Source organism: Polistes dominula, unplaced genomic scaffold, assembly GCF_049000335.1.
Source record: "Polistes dominula isolate Pdom_NZ unplaced genomic scaffold, Pdom_raw_medaka contig_20, whole genome shotgun sequence".
NCBI classification, from domain to species: domain Eukaryota; kingdom Metazoa; phylum Arthropoda; class Insecta; order Hymenoptera; family Vespidae; genus Polistes; species Polistes dominula.
In genome coordinates, this window is record NW_028301147.1 from 4,558,889 (window position 1) to 4,574,422 (window position 15,534).

Here is a 15,534-nt window from a genome sequence, read left to right on the forward strand (position 1 = left end):
TATAGATATTAAAATTATTTATTTCATCTATACGATCGAGATGAGTACAGATCTTTATATTTATATATATAATTCTTCAGCTGAGACACTCTGTGTGTTTCAAATGATTTCACGAACAGTGTATAAATGTTAATATAAAATACAAATGTAAAATACAAATACAAATATAGAAGATAGAAATAGGAATCGTTTGATGCATAAAAAAACACACTTCTCTAAACGTTCTGCTCGACGTTCTCTTGAAATACACGCGATTAGAAGAACAAGACGATTGAAAGAAGAAAATTTAGTAAAGAGATTGTATCGCATGTATTATAACAGCGTAATATAAGAGACCGAGAAAATGGGTTAACGATATTCTATACTTCATCTCCATTTATTCCTTTTTCTTCTTTTTGTGCTTCTTTTTTCACTTCCATACGATTCATGCGTGCAATTCGTTACATTACAGACAAGAAAATGGAACAATGCGTTATTCGCTTTCTCGAGTATAACGTGAAAGATTTTTGAAATTCTGTGTAAAAAAAAAGAGAAAAATCAAATTTTTATGTGAATACTCGATGTTTTATAAAGATCTTGAAATCTTACTATACAAAAAAAAAATTAATTGATCGTGTGCCATAAATAACTGTTGCTATATTAAAAAAGAAATGAGATAACTAAAAAGCTAGAAGAAAAATATTATTTATACTACTAAATATTATAGACTGATGTTATTCATTTACAAAAGAAAAAAAAACTAAATTAACTCAATCATTGATTTATTTTTTTTTTAAATTATTTTTCATACCAAACAATCCCAATAATTTGACTCGAAAAAGCGAGCTAATACATTGGAAAACACGTGTACGTTGTTTATGTATGTATCTCTGTGTGTATATGTGCGTGAGAATAAAGACGCGATATTCATTAATACAAACGTATGCATGAATATATGTACTTTTAAAGATATTTCACCTGGTTAATAATCTGCAAAAATCGTGATAATGCGATTTCATGACGAGTACAGATCGTATGCAGAATATTTTACTATATACGATATAAGATGCTATTTTCTCTTTTCTTTTTTTTTTTGTCATACCATTCCTCTTCCACATTTTCTTTCACTTTCGTCCATTCTATATTTAACATATTTTTATATATATATATATCTTTTATAATTTAATTTACTCTCTTTATTTCTTCTTTAATTATTATTATTATTATTATTATTATTATTATTATTATTATTATTATTATTTAGCTATATAACTTTTTCTCGTTTTCTCTCTTGTTCTCACGCATTATAATCGTTTTTAACAAGACGTTAACAATTTCAATGGCTAATCCTATAACACCGATGGACGAAACGATCGATGCGTGTTCACCAGAGAAAAGGAAATCCTTTCATTAAGGTCATTTTTACTATTCGTTATTATTATTTGGTTTTAATCGAAATTTTATTTAATTTCTTATATATTTATGTGCCGGTAATTATTATAATAGACTATAAGTAAAAAAAAATTAATTTTATGATTTTTTTAAATAATACTAATAATTGTAATACAAAATGAATTATAAAATCAATTGTTAGAATTTTTGTTATCTCATTGTCAGTTCCCTGTTATAATTATCAGCACACAGATACATATATATAATCGCAATGGCATTATTTTTATTTTAAATGCGATCTATTTTCCATAGGAGATACTTTCAAAGAGATTCCGTCGGAAAAAGTTTCTCAAATATTTTTTGAGAAAATTTTTGTTCGAAATAGGATATCTTCGTCGATAAAGATAAGATTTACACATTCGTAATAATTTTCTCTTTATCCGTTATAATCTAATTTTTAAAGATTAAGAGAAAAACATCATCAATTTATATATAAATCTTCTTATTATAATATACGAATAATCCTATATCATAAAAATACACAGAGATAATATCAAAATGTATAGGCGATTTATTATTTCTTTCTTTTTCTGTTACTTCTTCTTTTTTTTTTATATTTTCTCTTAATTTTTCTTCTTTTATAATTTATGTTTGTTCGTTTAACAAATTATTCCCAACAACGGAGATATTATCATTTAAATTATGTTTTCCTTGATAAGAAATATATATATAATATATGTGATATAATGTGTTGTTGGTCGCTCGTCTAAATCCTTTTATTTTCTTTTTTCTTTTTGATAAATATCGATCAAATCTCAAAAATGTCGAGCAAGTTAAAAGGAATCCAATGATTTTCTATTAATCGTAAAATCGAATAGTGTACAACAATAAAGCTTAACGTGTAAAAATCATTCGCAACTCGCATGATAATAAACAATTGACACGTAAAAGTAGATAAAAAATCCCCTACTAAAAAGTCACGTTTAGAAACTTTAACTATTACTTGGGAAAGATTTGTACTCGGTTAGAAATCATCGCGTCAATTAATACATGCTCCTATTGTTTTCATTACAATTGGAAGCTCCTTTATTACGATTTATTTCATGTATAAATAGAAATAAGAATTGCGTATAGGTATTTCGCATTTTGTAAATAAACAAAAATCTAAAAAAGGAAGAAATAGTCATAACAAAGCTAAAAGACGAGGATGATTTCATATGTGTGATCACGAGGATCGTAATTTATAAAGTATGAATCGTCAAAACACACCCAGCGAATATTTTATTCAATAATAGCGAACCATCAAGCAGAGAATTTAGCTTTTAACATGATAATGTCTATTCAAAACTTGTCTCATAATATTCCTGACCAATGAAAGAACGTATTATATTTGTAATACTAAAGGATAGATATATTTTTCTTGCGAGTAAGATCGTTTTACACGTCAGTTTTATCTCACTGAAATACTATCTATCCAACTATCTATCTATCTATTTATCTATCTATCTATACATCTCTTTATCTCACTCCCTACGTTTGTGTCCCAGTTATCGATTTAGTAAGTTCACTGGGATGACCTTTGGGAAAAAAAGATAGATAGATACTCGTATTATTCGTTGGTGAAATCATCAGGATGTTAAAACGATGATTTTTCTTTCCCCATGATCTTCATCCAGCTGATCATACCGTTCGACGATTTAATCGATGTCGACGACTTGATCCGGATTATCGGTAGTTTCTTTTCGATTTTTCAATCTCTTACGTAAGAGTACCGACTTCAGTATACTGGATGACCTTGGACCCGCGACTTCCGGCCGCGGGCCATTCTGTTACGCCACTTTGTGTCTTTTCCGTTGTTCCCTCTTCGCAGTGTTCCCACCGCTAAAACCTGGTGCTCCACCTCTTTCACAATCAGCAGTAGGTAATGGTTTTAGTTCCCTACGTGTAAAATAGTCAAATGTCATTTTATTGTTCAAAAATCTTAACATTTATGCTAACGAGCTATTCACTTGCCTATAGTTAAGAATCTCCTCGTCGTCAGGTACTCGAGATATAAGATCAAGTATCTCGTTGTTAGGCACAGTATGTGGCCTCAAGATTTTTCTGGAGAATTTGTTCACGCCCCAGGCAAGTATAAGATATCTGACTGGTATAAAGTAGAGAACAGCTGCACCGATTATGGTCAAGGTCATAGCTAAATAGCTGAGATAAGGAACTGTAAAATTGAAAAGATTCTTTATTCTCTCGCAAAGACTGGCGATATAACCAATGGAGTTTTGTACAGTTTGGGTGACCTCCTGAATCGCTTGTAATCGTTCCTTCAGACTTTTCTTTTCCTCCTGCAAAATGATTTTTCATCATGAGTTGGTCGTATCAATCGACTAGATGTTATTAAATCGAAATAACAATTGTCCGTAGAGTACTCACTTTGTCTTTATCATCCTCGTCATCGTCATCGTCACCTGGTGTTACCGGTCCATCATCTGCTGCCAATTCCGAGGTATCTTGAAAATGAGGGCTCGTTTGATACGTCAAAGACGCACCAGTAACTGCGGCGACCTGTCCGCAAATCCACTGATTGAATCCACTCCCATCCTCCTTGTTAAGCTGGCCGATACCAAAGAAACACGACATGCAGCATTGCGATCAAGTGACAAATTACTTCTATCAAGCGTGTCTCAGAGAAAGATTAAAATAGAATAAGAGAGAAAAAGAAAGAAAGAGAGAGAGACAAATCAAGATACTATGTATGTTAACTATATATGTATAAAGGTAACGACGTAAACTACTACTATTTCTACTAGTAGTAAGATTACCGGTGGATCGACAGGTGTCAGAATGGTTGACAGTGGGCTGCTAAAGTATTCCACTCGGATAGATTCCAGCTTATTTTTCATCCATGCTTAAGTAATCTTCATTAGCATTATTATTTCAAATAGAAAGGTATAACAAAATGGGCAAATTCTAATATATTTACATGAAATACTAGCTTGGTAGATTATTAATAATTAATCTTGCTTTATTCACAATGCAATTGATTATATGCAGGATTTCAAACTACTTTGGGCAAGAATCTTTTAAAAAAACTAATTAAAGTGCTCTAATTTTGTAATAACAAAAATCTATGTAATTCAGTTTCTACTATCGATTTGTTGAAAATTGTAGAGAGAGGTTTATAGGTTGGTTTAGGGGGGATATTCGATAAAATGTTGTTGCAATATCGGCACAGCAAGTGTCTTAAGCAATAGAGCGAGTTTAAGGGTTTGTTGTATATACAGAAAGCATCATTGTTGTTAGAATTTATTCTTACCAGGTAATATTTGAGTAGAATTAATAAAGCCAATGCTGGTATCATGTACGGCTCGAAGTAATAACATCCAAGAACGAAGATGATCAAGGCAAATATGCTTCTTGGTTTACTTTCCCATTCCCAGCAACTCCTGACCGTAGAAAGAAAGAAGAAATCGAATGTAAAATAGACAAAGGATATTGTATCAATTTAATTATAATTCTTAATAATTGTTATTTGTTTCTATGAGAATTCTATTTAACGACACCGAGAAAAGCCACTACTCACTGTATATACTTTCCCATTTCGATGACAGATAAAATGATCGCTTTGAGCCTAAGGACATTTCTCAGAAAAACTTGTCTCTTAAATTTGATCTCAGGTTCCATATACTTTTTTTCTTTAGGATTGAGTGTTCTGATGCAAGCTCTGAATACGTTCCAAATTACAGTCATTTCAAGAAGAATTTGAGGTGAATTACCCTTAGCCCGACCTCTCAGTTTCTTATCCTTCAGAGCATACCATCTTTTCTCACCGTTACGAACTCTCAATAATGGAATAGCAACCTTACCAAGAAATTCAACTTTGTGATCTCTGTCTTCGTCATAAACCGTTACTTCTAGCACCGAATTAATGTCCTTTACGTTACTACGTAAAAAGAAAAAAAGAAATGAATCATTTAAATGATTAATATTTTATTTGAAATCGGTAAGAATGAATAACTTACAAGGTAAAAATCTTTTGCCAATTAGGAGCCAATGTTTTATATTCAGTTTGTGTTTGCAATCTAGCATTCACCAATTCCAGGACGCAAAAAGGGTCACTCTTACCACCGAGATCAGCTGCTGCGAGACCTTGAGCTCGATATATCTGAAAAGTAATGAACACCGAACGAATAATAGCCAGCTCGAGGAGTGAGATCAATATCAATGGTACTTGATTAAAATGGATGATATAGCTTTAAGAAATTAATTGAAATATAAACCAGATCTAGTTTACCCATTTAAAACAACGAGTAGTGAGTTCTCCGAAATCTTGTCAAAGAAAATAATCTACTTATTTATTAATTACAAGAGGATCGATTTTCAACAATAGTAGGTACTCGTATTTAATAAGTAATACTCTATATTTTAATGATTGATTGAAATAAACGTCCCCGTTTTTTTTTATCGGAATGTCGAGTCGATCTATTAAAGTCATGTATTGATTTGATCGAAAATTTCGTACTAATTTATTAATATATTGTATAATATATATTCGCAATGTATATAGAATATTTTTAAATATAATGTTAATTTTTGTTTCTTAAAAATCTACACAAATTTTCCAATACAATTATATCTTAGCACACTAACGATACTAATAAAGAGATACCAATTATCTGCAATTACCTTCACCGTCAGATGACCAACATCGCGAGGCCTTTGCAACGTGTTTGCTAAAGAATATCTTTGAATTAAATTCGACCTCTCTCTAGGAGTTTCTTCGTGTGCAGCTAAATCACTTATAGTCTCGCTAGCTGTAGTCCCACTGATAGTTAAAAGAAGAAAAATATTTCCTGAACCATCTTCGAGATCTTGCCATAATCGATGAGTAGTTTCCCGTTCTAACGTTGCCAAATTAATAACGGTCCGACCCATGAGATCGTCCTGATGACTTCTGTCACGATCCCAAACTGTTACTTCCAATTCCTGTCCTAAATAAGGATCCTCGTAAAGATGAAGATCGAATTGTTCCAACCATACCGGATTTAAAGTTTTGTTCATAACTTTTGATTTGTATTTTTCCGTACCAAGGCTGCAAAAAAAAAAATTTTTAGAAAATTTTTACAAAAATTCATATCTCTTGTATATATAGGAAAGAATTTACAAAATCATCATTCATCATTTATTTGATATATTAGATTATTTAGTTAACCAATATATATTTATATATTTACCGAAATTTAACGTAGGGATCGGACAAACCATCGATATCCATCGGTAACAAGTTTTTTGCTTCCACTAGAACAATCGTTACTACCGAACTCCATATTTGCGACTTTAATTTTCTATTCACGTCTGCCAACCGATTAGTCCTTTGAAAATACTGAAATTTAAAGATTTCAAATTATTCATGTGTTCTAAAATCATATAAACGTATGCATATATCCAAATAATCATAATTATTATCCTTCATAATATTACGAAAAATTCTGAAAAAAAATAATAATAATGTTGATACCCTGTGTATGTCTTCCATTTTTTCTTTAACATTAACTACGAATCTATCAAAACGTGGATTATTTGGTTTGATTTCTTTCAAGGTTAACATTTCTTCCGAATTGGTTGGTCGATTTCCAATAACGGACACGTCCTCGGCACTGTGGGATCGGAATGATTCGTCCATACTTTTAAAATGTGAAATTATAGTTTGTTCATCGATGGAAGATCGTTTCAATTTCGTCGAAGGCAATCTTCGAATTCCTCTTTTGGTTTTTCCTTTAAAATACTTTCGATTTTGGGCTCCTCGTTGGCTCCATCGGCAGTAATGAATTTAAATTCATATGTTGTGCCCTTGGTACGACAAGTATCTTGAATCTTTTTAGAATGAGATTTATCGTCCGATTTGTATCGATCGATGATCCAATTTTCTATTGGTATCAACCAAGGATATTTTTCAATATTATCCTCCAATATTTTTTCGACACGATCTTCTAACTTCCTTTCAACCGAACCTAATTTCTTATCTATCGAATTTTTCAACGCCCCTATTGTACTCTTTTCTTTGTGTCTTTCGACTTTTTTTTCCTGTTCAATGGTTGTTTTTTTAATAGGCGACGATGAACCTACCACCATCGATGGATCTATCACGTTTGATGAAGCTTCCTCATGTTTAACCTTACGATTAGGATCATCTTTCGAAGTTTCTATTAAAGGAGCTTCCATTTCACAATGTTCTTTTTGATCAAAGTAACTATTATTTTTTGAATCATTGTTCAACGGTAGACAATGAGCCATCCTTTTCGAATCGGTTTCTGACTTTTCAACAGATTTTTCTTTCTCATCCAATTCTGATATTTCTTTCGAAGGGCTAACATCATTCTTCGGATCGTCCATGTTCATATAAATATATCTTGTTTTTAAACGAAAATAAACGTTCGGTCAGATAGAGAAACAGATGTTTCCAAGAACGAACTCCTTTCGTTCAAGAACTCCTTTTCGTTTTTTCAGTTAATTTGATCAGAAAAATATTATTTGCTTTAAATGAAATATCAAAACAATTCTTGTATATTTATATAACTAATTTTTTATTTACTTCCATCAATTTATCTCACTTATTTTTTAATCGTTTAAAAACACGCTTTTCCTCTTCAATTTATCATCTTCATGATTGAAAAAAATTTCTATTTACTCGGAATTTTTTCATCGAATATAGTGTTCAGTTCAAAATAAAAATTCAAATATTTTTTTTATCACAAAAAGAAAAATTCTATTCGGTAATTATACTGATAAATGACTTACACATAGGTGTGTGTGTGTGTGTGTGTGTGTGTACAATGTACTTATGTAAGTTAGAAACTTTGTTATTTGAACTGATAAATATAAGGAACATTAAAATGATGATTCATAGATATCAATCAACTGGTCAGTCATTTCATACCTATCCAATTTATGAACGGCATAAAATTGAAACTAAACAACTTGTTTCGTAATTCGTTTATAAAATACTCAAGACAAATGATATTCTTAAGTTATGATGGCAATGAAATAGAAGGACGAGAACCGAGAGTTACGTTAGCAAAAGTAACATGCTGTATTTAAAATATACATGACTCACGAAAAAAGTTAAAACGTAAGACGCAATCGAATCATTTCGATTGAAAATTATTTAATATTATTAATTATTCTTCTAATTAAATAAAAATAAAAATCATTTAAAAAGTAATATTTACAATCCTTTGAAAATAATTGTATCACAACACTTGCTATCCCACACAATATTATCCATAATCATCGTGGGAACATTAATACACCTGTTTGTTCAATATTTTAACGCGTAATCGGTTCTACTTTGTTTTTTTTTTTTATTTAGTAAAAAATTGACATTTTCAACGTTAATTAAAACCCGCATGGCCGATGAAAACAAATAACAAAACTAAGTGACACAAGCCGAGTAAAAGTTGATCGCGAAACGTTTGCGTTTCGACTGAAATGTTCGACGCGTTTATCTTAATCGTCTCATGTGGCCACGAGCCGTCTGTCTCTCTTTTCCCTCTCCATATATGACGTATCAGGAAACTTACGTAGAACGATAAACATGTCTGATAACCGAGTTTGCCTGCCATCGTCCCGTGTTTAAATAACTTCGTCGACTTGCCGTGAAATAGCGCTCGATTTGAAAATATTCGTATGTACGAATTTATCAATAATTTTGTTTTAAACAATAAAAATCAAGAAATTTGAACGAATTTATTTTATCATTTATTATTTCATTCATATTATAAAATAAAATGAATATTAAAAAAAGAAATATCGATTGAAAGTTAACAACAGGATCAAAGTAAGTATGATACAAAAAAATTGATCATTTATTTATTTAGATGCTCGTTACTTTCGATCGCAAATGATTTTTTAATATTTTATTTTTATTATTATTTTAACGTAAAAATAATTTTCTTCGTTATATAAATAAATTGTATAAATATATTAATTAAACAAATATTACGTATAATATAACTATATTTATTTATGGTACTCTAAGATTTTGCAATAAGATTTATATTTTTTTTGTATACGAATACTTTTAATATACAAATTAAAATAATTTTTTTATTAAAAAAAAAAAAAAAAGATTCGTTAATGGTCGCACATTTATCAGTGTTGAAAAGGAACACACTGAAACCTCTACGATGCAATCACCATTGATAGGTAATGGATTTCTTGTGTACATAAATGGATAAGTAGACAACGACGATGACGTGTATAGACAAATACGTATGTATCTATCAGTGAACAATAAACTTGAAACTTGATAATAAGTTTTACGCCATAATTTTAACATATAATACAATTATGTAATATAAAACAATTGTTTGAAATACAACAATATCAAAATTAATTTTTCTATTTTTCTTTTTGATCAATGCTGATAATAAAAAGAAATAAAAATAAACTTAATTCGAGGATTTGAAAAAAATTTTCAACATTTTTTCAAATAAATTTTGTAAAAATACCATGAAAGAAAAATACTCTTGGTTTTTTCAAATTTCACTACTCCTATTATATTTTTAACGAAATTTAAATAATTCCAAAGTTATACACGATGTTCTGTAAGTTCAGAATATTACCTTAACGATGGATTCCACATATATGAAAATAATAACAAAAATTTATACAAATATAAGCTCTATTTAACTCTGTTTTAAAGTTATAGCAAATATTATTTTACTTTATATCGAGTTATTCTATCGAAAGGTAGGAGTATAGTTGAATTAATTCCATTGATTTATTTCCGAGCAGAATTTAATATTAAATTTTGTATTTTTATACTGCAAAAACTTTTACTCAGCAATCTCATGTATTTTAATCGAATTGCGAGATTATTTTTGAATGAACAATTTTCGAATAAATCGATAGATGAAGATATTATTTCCTTGGCTGCTAGAGAATGTCTAATTTAAATCTAATAAATTATTAATATTTCCTAAGGTTATCTTAGATCCATCATATACAGAACATTCGTCGACAATGTTGAAATAGTTTCAAAAAGAGAATTGAACAAACCTTTTCTGTAAATCCAAACAATACCTGAATAAATAAAAGAACAATACCTAGAGGTGAGACAGCCAATGGGTAAAACGTCTCTTTGTGTTCACACCTTTTGTGAAAGAGTTGAAAGATACAGTTTATTAAAGAAAAAACTCGTTTTAGATCGAAAACAAAGTCAACTGGGACGTATGTTTATATAAATTTGTTTTATTATTTGAATATGTAGAATGTAACATCCAAACAATTTTTCAAATTTACGAAATGCTTCATATGTTCTGATATTTTTCTTTATAAATAAAAATAGGACAATGAAAATGTCATTTATACACTTAGAATGAAATAAATCAAATTTGATAAATGAAATACCTGTTCCTTTTCCTGTTGATTTCTCGGCCAGAGTGTACCAGTGAGGTAGATTTCACCCAAGTGTTGCTTCGGCCTGGCTGGATCTTTTAATTCTAAGGTTACATCTTGTGGATAACCAAGATCAAACTGCGTCAAGTCCAATTGAGCAGCTCCCATAAAGTCATCCTGGAGACCCCAATCGTAATCGAAGACCTGTCGAAACGTCGAAGGTCGTTTGCTAGTCGAAAAAAAAATAGCAAGAGAGGCAGATCAAACGATCGATACTCTGATTTTCTAACTGCTCTGTTCAATCAAATATGTAATATTTGATATTGATTGTGAATAAGATGAAAGACAAACGAACTAATTTTAATAAACGAATTAATTGACGAATATAAGAAGAATGAATATTGATGGATATTTATACCTACCTTGATAGTAAGTGGTTGAAAAGGATCTTCTATTGGCAGAGTGACACTTTCATCCCAAACTGGATTTAAATCCCGATGAACCGTTCGCGATTTATGCAATAACCTTCCAGAAGATTTGATTTTCACATACGGATCGCTAGCACCTACGATGATATCATTTTATATCAGATTCCTTTAGTTAAGCCGAAAAACATAATAATCCTTCGAAATGAGTCCTTTACCACATCTGTCCATGGCTAACAGATTGGCACCCCTCCTGATATGAAGACGAAGTTGAAAGAAAGCGTGTTGTCTCAACGCTAACTCTCTCCTCCTTGAAACTTCGTCTTGAACGTATGCACCATCCTGATTCGACATGGATGAAGCACGTGCATCCACGCTCGTATGAATGTCCTTGAAACTTTGACGATTCAAGGATCCCTTTGAAGACGCGTCGCTGCATTTGCCAGGACTGTCCTCTTGCATGGTTAAAATTTTGTCTCTTCCTGATCGTGTCAATGGTGATTCTGAAGTTGTTTCATTAATAGATAATCCATTTGTAGTAATGTTAAATATTAGGTGGTTCGGAAAGTCGTTTCGTTTTTTGCTGACGCAATAATGGTATTAGTTGATGCAAACTGACAAATAGTAACACATGAGATCGATAAGAGGTTAAATTTATCAAATTCAACTATTTATGACCACTTGAAAGGTTTAGGTTTAACCTCGAAGCAAAAATTGTCTTCATTTTTACAAAAGAAAAACGAAACGACTTTCCGAACTACCTAATAATATGTTTTTATATTTGAAAATAATACCTGGATGTTTGAGACAATGTCTGGCAGGACTCTGTGTGGCAGATGAACTTCTGCTATGTTCAGAGGAATAATCAGCCGCATAATCAGATTCGATTCCAGGTGTTTTGTAGGTTGTTGTTGCCTCTTGGGTCGGTGGGACACCACCACCACCACCATCCTTGGATTTTTTTCTTTCTTTGCTACGGCTACGAGCCCAACGGCTCTTCAATGTTGCAAAGAAGGTATGAGTGCGCTGTGCTACCGACGTTGCGTGACGATGATGCCGGTGGTGGTGTATAACCCCGGATTCACCACCGACCTCCCCACGCCGCGACGGCGAGAGTTTCTCGATATCGTTGTCCCGGAGCTCCGTGGCGCTTTTCGAGAGCTGTCTGCTCCCGTTCAAATTCAGTCTCGATCTTTCTTCTGTAGTGTTATCTGAACATGCGATCCACAAGCATATTTTTCTCTTTAGTTTTCCCCTTTTTGTTTCTTTTACTTTTCTTTTTCTTTTCATTTTTTTTAGCCACGATCGCAGGGAGTTCCTGGTGTTTCATGTTAAAATCAAAATTCTGTTTGTTTTTTTTTCACGTTTATTATATTTAAATGTGTATGTTTGTATATGTGTATGTGTTTATCTGTATTAACTTTGTGTTCAGTCTAGCATCTAAACGATTGAATTGATTGTGACCGGACAATTTATATCAAAAATCAAATTACTTGCGCAAATATGATGTACAAAGCAGAGTTCTGGTTACTAAATAACGATTATTTGTATTAATTTGGAAATTGTTATAAAAATGGAACATACAATAGGAAATAATTCTAACTCTACGGGGAAAATCTAATCTAATGTCAGACATAACAATGAATTGGTTTTTATTTTATGTGAAAACCAGTCAACAAGGGTCAACGAAACATTATTTTAATTGGTGTATATTTAACAAAAATATCTCTATCTATCTTTAAGTTTACTACATCTATATGCAATGGATTTCGACGCATGCATATTTATACGTATGGATATATATATGTGTGTGTGTGTGTATGTGCACATGCGCGTAAGCAAGCACATATATCAGTTCTACAGTATAAATAGTTGAACGGGGATTACTCTTGAATTTTATATTAAAAATTGAGTTATTATACATGCCATAATAATCCATGAATAGTTTCAATTCGAACCAATATCTGATTTCAAAATGATGATATTTTTAATACCATTTTGTAAATTCATAATTCAAAAATTATCAGCCATTAATGTGAACTACGTCGGTCGTGCCTATTGTGGAAAAGTTAAGCCTTTTCACTAGAATTCTAATTCTATAAAACAGCCAGATTTACTTTTTGCCTTTTAAAACTACTAGAAAAATAAAATCAAATCAATTATAAAAAAAATTGTATTCATTTTTATTGATATATCGAAATAGAAGACTACAAAACTAGTTTATGTAATTTAATCTATAATATTTATTTTTTAGTTCTATCTATAAAAAAAAATGCAAATTAATAATGTTATTAATATGTAGATATATATGTCATAATACAAATTGTAACCGTTAGTTGATTCTTTTTTTTTTTAATTAACTAATTGTAAATACGTGTATGCAGAGCGTCACTTTGGAAATGAAGTTCAATGAAAAAAAATGAATTTTTATTTTATTAACATTGCCATTTTGAATTTTTGATAAAACAGAAACATCATTTAGTAATTAAAAAAAACATGCTACCTAAACACCCCACGTGTATTACATTTTCTTCTAATTCCTGCCAACTCGAATGTCATATACTTGATTATATTCTTCTTCCTTTCCTTTTTCTTTATTTATATAACACGACACGATAACACGAAATTACGAAGGACTTCGTCGTGCCTATTAAATTAAAATGTTATCTTTTAACACAGATTAGATCAACTTTAACATATTCTACAAATCACCATTCTCATGTAGATATTTGTACGTGAAAAAATAAAAGTGCCTCATTAATCTTGCATGCCATCAACTGGCAACACGGAAGACGTAATATCGGAAATGAGGAGAGCTTTTTCAAAGGATTCCCCCAGTAGAATTTTTCATCGCTTTAACAAGCTCGATAATTCGCGATAAATGAAAGTAAAACACGTTTTGCCGAATTACAAAAAAAAAAAAATACGTCGAGTTAATGTAATGAAGCTCAGAATAATGCAAGTTTTTTTTTCTTTTTCTGCTTTCGGGAATACGAAACATTTTACAACAGGCACGATCGAATCGTCGTACCAACCTCTAACAGCTAAATAAATAAACGCGTTTGATTCTAGCAACGGGGGAAAAAAAGACAGCAGCAAAAAGCTAGCAGTGAAAAATCGAGAACAAGGAGTCGAACGACTTGCCTTAAACTATTTTCGAACAGCTCTGTCCACGTAAAAGAATTTCTGTGAAATAAGGAGTTAACTTCTCTATAACTTAAATTACTTTGTTCTATCTAATATAAAAAGGATTATTTAAGATGAAAATTAATAAATATTAATTTTCGAATATTAACTATTATTAATTTACAATTTTTCTTTTTTTTAAATATTTTATATAAACAAACAAAATGATTTCTTACTTTAAAGTTACAATGAAATACAATATTTTTAATATATTCTATATAGGACGTTGATATATCAGTATTATCAACTATATTATTTGTAATTTGTTAATCAAATATTTTTCTAAAATAGAAAATGGAGGAATAAGGCCGGATTAGGATTTTTCAAGGAAAACAAAGGATTTATTTTATAAGATATAATTTTATAGGTTAATATTTTATAAATCTAATGCTTTTTTTATGAAATAAATGATATTTTATATAAAAATAAAATGCTACTAAGCTTTTTAGCGTAAAAAATATTAAAATATAATATAATTTGAAAATATTACAAATTTAAAATATACAACATATACACGTATACTTAAATATGTAATTTTCAAAGTAATGTGATGTAACAAAGGCTAAAAAAAGATATCTCGTGTCTGGTTCTAGATCAAATTGAAAAATGATGAAAGAAAGAATAAGAAAAAAGTGATGGGCTAACTAGCTTACATAGAAATGAAAAGAAACGAGAATTTACACAGACACACATTCGTTCTATCGAAAAATTAAATAACTCTTTTTCATAAAGGATCAGTAAGATAAAAAAAAACACAAAGAGAATAAAAATTATTTCAACTACTACTACCTTTTGCTCTTAATCTTAGCTTAATCTTAGAACTGCTACCTTTGACCTTCCTTTCAAGATCATGTAAGATAAAGTGCCTCTAATATCGCATTGCCGTTCAATACTGTAGTACATGCTGATCCAATGAAAATAAAAACGAGAATCTATATATACATATATATGTATATATATGTATACGATTCTGTGAGCAGTACCAAGTTCAGAAATAAAACTTCAACGTGAAGCGTAAATTCGTAAGCACGTCGTCAAAAACTGACACAATTGTGCAAGGGACCTTCTCGTGTTCCATTTTAGGAATTAACCTTCTTTGAAATAGTCACAAAATATCGACTGGAATATTTTGTTTGCCCGAATCGTAATGACCAAGTTA

General features: G+C 30.6%; 2 protein-coding genes across 2 annotated transcripts in view; both read right to left on the bottom strand.

Annotated features, from left to right (window-relative positions):
- The window catches only part of LOC107074161 (multiple C2 domain and transmembrane region protein), a 23,881-nt gene continuing 8,347 nt past the window's right edge, over positions 1–15,534 (bottom strand). Inside the window, exons 3-14 of the mRNA XM_015335326.2 lie at positions 11,984–12,400; positions 11,408–11,692; positions 11,187–11,329; positions 10,777–10,968; positions 6,600–6,748; positions 6,052–6,457; positions 5,388–5,530; positions 4,949–5,308; positions 4,682–4,811; positions 3,799–3,978; positions 3,385–3,710; positions 1–3,309 (exon numbers count right to left, since the gene is read on the bottom strand). Coding sequence (XP_015190812.2) covers positions 3,201–3,309; positions 3,385–3,710; positions 3,799–3,978; positions 4,682–4,811; positions 4,949–5,308; positions 5,388–5,530; positions 6,052–6,457; positions 6,600–6,748; positions 10,777–10,968; positions 11,187–11,329; positions 11,408–11,692; positions 11,984–12,400 — 2,840 coding nt within the window. The 3' untranslated portion in view covers positions 1–3,200. The remainder of the gene's footprint in view (positions 3,310–3,384; positions 3,711–3,798; positions 3,979–4,681; positions 4,812–4,948; positions 5,309–5,387; positions 5,531–6,051; positions 6,458–6,599; positions 6,749–10,776; positions 10,969–11,186; positions 11,330–11,407; positions 11,693–11,983; positions 12,401–15,534) is intronic.
- On the bottom strand, positions 6,954–10,770 carry LOC149030933 (uncharacterized). The gene has a single exon (XM_089177202.1). It carries the CDS (start codon positions 7,762–7,764, stop codon positions 7,096–7,098), a length of 669 nt encoding a protein of 222 aa, XP_089033328.1. The 5' UTR covers positions 7,765–10,770; the 3' UTR covers positions 6,954–7,095.

Coding starts and splice junctions, on each gene's coding strand:
- LOC149030933 (XM_089177202.1), bottom strand. CDS start 7,764: ATGAACATGGACGATCCGAAGAATGATGTTAGCCCTTCGAAAGAAATA.